At 39.0% G+C, this 7,598-nt stretch overlaps 2 protein-coding genes across 2 annotated transcripts in view; both read right to left on the bottom strand.

The window, feature by feature from the left end:
• Positions 1-3,760: 3,760 nt before the first annotated feature.
• On the bottom strand, positions 3,761-6,585 carry LOC136884168 (toll-like receptor 3; the record flags this gene model as incomplete). The annotated part of the gene is made up of 1 exon (XM_068229819.1): positions 3,761-6,585. A coding segment is annotated over one exon (924 nt), but the record flags the coding sequence as incomplete, so codon positions are not given.
• LOC137496906 (uncharacterized) overlaps positions 6,363-7,598 on the bottom strand; it is a 98,513-nt gene continuing 97,277 nt past the window's right edge. Inside the window, exon 7 of the mRNA XM_068229818.1 lies at positions 6,363-6,974. Within this exon, the coding sequence (XP_068085919.1) occupies positions 6,589-6,974 (386 nt within the window). The 3' untranslated portion in view covers positions 6,363-6,588. The remainder of the gene's footprint in view (positions 6,975-7,598) is intronic.

The raw sequence follows: 7,598 nt of genomic DNA, 5'->3' as shown, positions 1-7,598 counted from the left end.
AAGTGTTATGATGTTAATCTTATTTATGTGTTCATGCTGATGTTGGCCCAAGAGCTGATGCGTGTTCACATGAGAATATACAGAGGTGGTAGTATTGGTCATTCTAAACCGAACAATAGATTCCGGGTACCGTGTGGTCATGGTGACCTTTGTTGTATGTTTAACGTAGTTGGCTTAGCAGAAAGTAAGTGATGTTGCGAGGTTACGCCGCTGGATTATTGTTTCTGGGGTTGATTAAAGGACAAAGTCTACAGGGGAAATTGCAAACAAGGGAGGACTTGCTCGCTCGTATTTTAAATGCTCGTTCTAGGAGAGAGACATCAGCTCCGTTTAGCAACACAGCATCTGTCTGCAAGAGTTGCAAAATTCACTGAACTTGTTGGGGGTATTTTTAGGACAAGTTGTAAAGGGAAATAAATCACATAATAAGTGGATGAAGGAAGTCAGAGAAGATTGGGAGACTATTGGCATAAAGGAAAAATATCCACTGATGACAGTACAGGATAGGTCCAAATACAAAAAGCTCGTGGAAGGTCACAGATGGACAGACACCAGGATCCAGATTCAGATCACGGAAGCCGAGAGAAAGAGGAGGAGTGAGAGAATGAAGAGGTATTGGGAAGAAAGAAGACGTACCGAACAAGTCACTCGTGATCCTCAGGGGTCGTAACGAACCTAATAATAATAATGTCTGTACTTCGGAAACTATTGAGAATAAAGCATAAGTTCATATAACGTTTTTGCTTTAGAATGGCCAATACTATCACCTCTTAACGCATGGCCCCTTCCTTTCGGGACACCCTGCATATACATTTTCTCAAGTTATTAGTCAATACAGTCCATGAGCATGATTGCATGTAATATCACGAGAGAGTTAGGACGTTGTATATCACATCATGAGTGGTGTAGTACTTTTGTGGTTTAAATACATAACTCGAAATATGCATTGTTTTGCAAAAATATACAGTGTAAAGTAAAGAGCATGTGTACTGTTGTAAATCAAACAGCCAAGAGATGCAGATATAACACACCTTTTAAAAACAACCCTTGCGATTCCACACTCGGGCCTAAAAGCTTGTTAAATAGTAAACGTATTATCTGACATATTGTTATGAAAAGAACTTTACACAAATATAGTCCTTAAACAACCGGCTACAACCTTCTTCCCTTACCTGAGTTGCGTGTTTCTTCTCTTCTACCACACGCCTTGATCTTGATGTATAACTTCTTCCGCTATCCCTCAATCGTTTGCGTACGTTGTCCTTCCAGTTCAGTTGATTAATCTTTCCCTTCCTGGTCTTATTCAGAGTTGACATCGATCGAGGTGACACGCTCAGATTACTGACGTCGGCCATGTTTGTTGATGTACAACGTTCGTGCAGGGAAGCCAATTTTCAAACAAAAATTCCTCTCTCATTTGTTTGAATGTGGAGGAACTTTCTGGTCCCAAGATCAGTGGCATTCAAAGTGCGATACGCCTAGCAATACGGGTCGTTTCAAGGGGTACGTAGCTTCTAACGCTATTCGCTCATTTTCAGTAAAAAATTGTTTTAATTTAGTGTTTTTGCCTACCACTACACAAACACCCCTTTCCAGACACTTTGTAGCTCCCATTGACGAGGTATGTAAAACTGCTGCATTGCCTCTTTTTAACTTTTCTGCTTCGAAATCAACTCAATCACTTCATGTTTTTCAGTAGCAATTTATATAGTACGGTAGTAATTGTATATATATCGTTTGTAAGCAATGGAAACCTCGTAATTCCACTGGCGAGAAAATCCAGGTCTTGTGAAGGCTTGCCGCATTGCCTGAGGAGGGAAAAACAAGACTCCATCATTAGACAATGAAAATGTCAGGAACACTGCCCGCCCTCTTTGGGCTTCTTCTGTAAACTTTAAACAGGTAAGTTAAAACACATAAAATGTTGTTTACCTCTGGAATTCGTGAGCAAAGACATCCCTAAGAATGAAGCGGGGCAGTAGCTACACAAATCGTACAGCTTTGCATTTTCCGGTATGTAAATTATTCAACACTCTTAACATTTTGACTGATTCAAATAAATAAATTAAATAAATAAATAAATAAATAAATAAATAAATAAATAAATAAATAAATAAATAAATATTCATTTTGAAAAATATTTATAAAAGTATTTTCCTGATAATAATGTATTGCTTCTGAATCAAAAACCGTCATATTTGAAAGAAATAATAACTTGGGCTTTTACGGGTTAAATTCCCGACTACAACTCTTTCATGCCTCATCCTGAGTGAGCGGGGTGATGATGGTTATGGTTAATATTATTTTGTACCGACCAACAATCATTTGTTATCTCTGGTATAACCGGGACACTAAGGTAAAAACAATTGCACTTTTGGGGTACGCCAACCACAAATTTGGAATACCACTGCCTTAGTTGATATACAAACTTATCGCAACTTGTCCAAACATTAATATACAAAGTTCTTTGAGGGCAGCCTTCATTTACTAAAATGCTACCTTAATACAAAACATTTGCCGCAGGAATAGATTATTTTCAGAATCACACACTGTCATTAATACAGGTTTAAAAGCTCGTGCTTCTTAAGTATTTATTATTTTAGTCTCTTGCTACTTTACTTATCTCAGTGTTTTAATTCCTGTATTTTCATAGTAATCAAATAAATAAAATGCCGTATGGCTTTTAGTGCCGGGATATCCCAGGACGGGTTCGGCTAGCCAGGTGCAGGTCTTTCTATGTGATTCCCGTAGGCGACCTGCGCGTCGTGATGAGGATGAAATGATGATGAAGACAACACATACACCCAGCCCCGTGCCGTAGAAATTAACCAATTAAGGTTAAAATCCCCTACCCAGTCGGGAATCGAACCTGGGACCCTCTGAACCGAAGGCCAGTACGCTGACCGTTCAGCCAACGAGTCGGACAGTAATCAACTATCCTTGATGTAGTATAGATCGTTATATTCTCTGTTTGTCTACTTTGATGTTCCTTGTCTTTATTTTTAATATTTTGTACCGTAAAACTCGCTCAAAGTGGATTCTTACTGGACCACATTTTTGCCCGAATTAGACAAGTTTCCACATTGCACAAAACATCATTTTTGCATTAAAACTCCAAACACAACCACCGCTACACAAAACATCACTTTTGTGCATTAAAACTCCAAACACAACCACCGCTTCACAAAACATCATTTTTGCATTAAAACTACACACACAACCACCGCTTCACAAAACATCACTTTTGCATTAAAACTCCACACATAACCACCGCTTCACAAAAAATCACTTTTGCATTAAAACTCCACACACAACCACCGCTACAAAAAACATCACTTTTGCATTAAAACTCCACACACAACCACCGCTTCACAAAAAATCACTTTTGCATTAAAACTCCACACACAACCACCGCTACAAAAAACATCACTTTTGCATTAAAACTCCACACACAACCACCGCTACACAAAACATCACTTTTGCATTAAAACTCTAAAACACAACATGGTACAGTAATCTGAAGGAGCTTACCGACGCGTGGCGCTCGGCTGATGTACGTAGTAATCGTTATTACATACAGTGGCGCTACCACGAGACTATTTACTTAAACCAGTTTCCATCTTAGGGAAGGCAAACCTTTTCCGAATAGCGTTTCAATGAAGGTCTTTTTACTGTTAGGTATACTCGACTGGATGTTCCATGATTTTATTTTGCAAACATCACTGAGAATTATATTTCAAAAACAGATACATTTTAAAAATAAGATATATTTTCGTTTTAACCAAATACAATTTGTAAAAAATATCGCCATAGAGTTATTTGACACACTTTTTTATCAGAGCGCAATGTTGTGCTGCACAAGGTTCGCCATCGCTGCTGTATGCAACAGTTCACAACACTAAGCTTTCTGAAGAAACAAAGAAACTTGTTTCCTCTTTCTGAATGCAGTCCTGAGGCGAGTTCGTGGAAGATTTAGACATAATGACAAATATTGCTTTATGTCACAAATTCAGTGTAAGGCCTGTTCGTGGGTTCGAATCTAGTTATGATCTTCATCTTCCTGCTTGTCTCCTCCTTCCGTCACCTCCTCTTTCTCGTCCTTTCTCACTGCTACGAATGCTTTAGCTGATTCGAAATTGTGATGTGTCGTAAGTTGTTCATCACTTCGAATAAAGTTTTCTGATTCGCAGGGAATGTTTCTTGCTTGACGCAAGTCGGATCTATTACCGATACGTTTCCAAGCTCTTTATTCGTCCCACCATCTGCATCACTGTGCGTGTTTATCTTTGAAGAAGGATTACTGGCTTTTCTCTCACAGAAATTCCTCAAGTGTCCCGCTGAAGAAATAGAAAGGGGTAGGTGCTCTGATGTTATTGACCGTACCAGCACCAGAAGTGCGCAAATATTACACGCAGAACTACATCGGCTCGTAATATTTTCAGCATTGTACAAGCAGATTTGAAAAATCTCTCATTGTTCCTCTCTGTTTCTGCCTTCAGGATGTTCCGCATTATACAAAAGTAAAAACATTGTAACGAAATAAGCTTCGCCAGGACCAGGAAAAAGTTCCGTACGGGACAAGTTCCCGCTTTATTCAAGTTTTACTGTATGCCTATTTAATTTTACTTACAAATGTATCATAAGTAATGCACCAAAATACCAAAAATACGCATTAAAAACCAACCCGAATATACCATCTCATTATCATTTAATTTTACTCAGCAGATGTTAATCATGCTACTTCGTATTTAGATAAACGTTTTATGCCAAGGAACAAGTGCTCACCAAAATCAGGAAAAGGTAAAAGTAACAGTAATAATAATAATAAAATAATTGAAGACATTGTTATCTCTTTCAGAAAATAAATATGTCAACAGAACACTTCAGATCAATGTTAATGAGCACATGTTACAACGGACAACCAGATACTGTTCCAAATTTTGAACAGTAAAACTCTGCCTGTTTTTCCACTTGACACGAGGTCAAGGGAGGGACCAGGTGGTTTCCTTCGAGAACAGCACCAATGGCCAAAGCGTCCTCCCAGTCGGGATTCCTCTGCATTATACTGATCTCATCTCTTATCGCCACCTCAATAACAAACCCTACAACTTTCACAAGAGGTCATTCTTTCTCTTCCAGCTGCTTTATTTTGGAAGGTAGCTGTTCAAATTTGGAAGAAATGTACGTGAGACCACTGGAAATCTTGGGCTTGGCCAGTGCATGGTGCAGATTCAAATCCAGCTGGCTTCAAGCAAAACCAGAGAACAGAAAGAACGCTCTTGTCATTTAATCACATCTAAGTGCCTGGCTTTGGTAGCTATCTGCAAAGAATGCCAGATTTCAGCGGCTATCTGGTAAAGGCATCTAACAAAGTAGAGATGGGTGGAAAAATACATTTAAAACTTAATATTTGTCGTTTTATGCACTTAACAAGCAAATATCTTCTAAATGGGCATGCATGCATGAAATAAGCATTAATTAGCACTGTAAAAACCTTGTATTGTCATCACAAATCTGCTGAAACAGATTTTAGAATTACGAGCCTACAATATCGGGTTGAGGATAAAAATAAGCATTTAGGCCTATGGCGAAATCCTCGCTTTAATTATAAGTACTAGTGTGGAAAGAAGGTAATGTGTTGGGCTTAATGCCTGTGTATTTTCAAAAAAAGAAATTAATAATTAAGATATAATAACCGATTTTTGATCGGCACTTGTATATTGTTCCTGCTATGGCGACAATCATGATGGCCACCGTTAAGAGAGGGACACCGATAAGTGTCAGTAGACTTGTAGTTCGTACTTTCTCCAAACATGGCTCCTCATCAATCTGCACGAGGTTCACAGGCGTTCCCTTCACACTATCAGGAGCCGAGCAGACGAGAGGATCTGAAGTTCCCAAGTTGCTAACAATTGTAGAGGTTGTATTCAGCCATTTCTGAAAGGGAATCAGTCTGCAGCCGACGCACAAGAATGGATTACCACCCAGATCTACTTGATGAATTCCATCTAAAGACTGAATCATAGTCTCTGACAACTCGAAGATCAAATTGCTTGAAATTTCTAATTTCTTCACCCAGAAATGGGACTTCATAGGAGAACTATATTCAAATGTATTCTCAAAATTGTTGACAGTGATTTTCTGATCACTGTCGCCCTTAGGCAATTCGGTTTTGCCATACAAGTTGTTCAACAAAGAAATATTTTCAGAAATATGATTTAAAAGCTTCCTATGAGATCCGGAATGTAAAGGAATGCTTAATTCTGATATTTGAGTAGACGGTAATCCCGAGATTTTAAAATAGTGATTCATTTTTGCAGAACCAGAAGTAAATCGGTTCGCACTAAGTTGGTAGCGTTGCTCATCATGGGGAATGGGAAATTTCTGAAGTGAGAATACGTACTTGTCCTCCCAAAATGAAATTCTGTTATTGGAAAGATTCAAATTCTGGACTGTAGTTCCACTGCTACCTAAATTATACACATCTAACAACAAATTGTGAGACATATCCAGGCGTATAAAGGCGAAGTCGTACAACGCAGGCCAGTTTGTTAATTTGTTTGATGATAAATCTAATACTTTTAGTCTTTACAATGGGCGGAAAGTATTTTCGTTGATATGAGTCAATTTATTTTTGGAAAGACTTAACTCTCCTAGCATTGGAAACTCTACGAAATCATTTTCTTTAATTTCAATCAAGTTACAACCATCTAGGTTGAGTATTCCTAGTTTTGGAAGCGGCGGTAGCTTTCCTGAAATAAAGAGAATCTTATTGTAACTCAGCCTCAGGACTACAAGATTCTGTAAGGTTGATAAAGCCTTCGTTGGTATGGTGAAGGATGGTGCTTCATGTGAACCATGTGTAATTTCCAATATTTTCAATTTTGGCATACGGTCTATCATTTTTGGAACTCCAGATAACTTGCTCCCGTTTATTCTTAAGACTTCCATTTCGGGCATACCGTGAAAGCTACCTGGAAAGGAAAATAAATATTTAATTCAAATTTGATCACTTTTAAATTACTCAAAGTATCATTGGGTTACAATAAATTTTCCTACTTAAGGCATTACAGGGAAATATGTTTTGGTGGTGGTGGTGGGGATTATTGTTTTAAGTGGAAGTACAACTAGGCAACCATCCTCTATATAACACTAATCAGAGAGAAAAATGGAAGGGGTCCGACACTTCGAAAATGAAGGTACCAGCCATAGATAGACAAGGGCCACGAAGTACGAGAAAATGAAAGACTCCCTAGCCGTCGGAAACCTAATAGCGTCGGGGTAGGAAAAGAACAAGAGTTGACCAAGGGAGGTCGGATAGGATAGATGAAAGTGAGGAGCCTGGCACAAATAAGTGGAAGCAATGCCAGGACTCAGCTGAGGGCCTCGTGGTCGCCAACCCACGCTCCGAAGTTCAGAGTCCCTGAGGCCTCCAGGTTATGGAGCTAGAAAATTTGCTTAGTTCGCCGCTTCCATTAGTACCCTGACTAACCATCATATAAGTACCTCCTCCAAAACACAGATGCAGGCAATTACAGACCAAAACCCAAATGAAATGGCGGACACACCTACCTCAACCCACGCGCTGTGACGTCACC

Source organism: Anabrus simplex, chromosome 12, assembly GCF_040414725.1.
Source record: "Anabrus simplex isolate iqAnaSimp1 chromosome 12, ASM4041472v1, whole genome shotgun sequence".
Taxonomy (NCBI): domain Eukaryota; kingdom Metazoa; phylum Arthropoda; class Insecta; order Orthoptera; family Tettigoniidae; genus Anabrus; species Anabrus simplex.
This window is presented reverse-complemented; position numbering and strand designations above follow the sequence as displayed.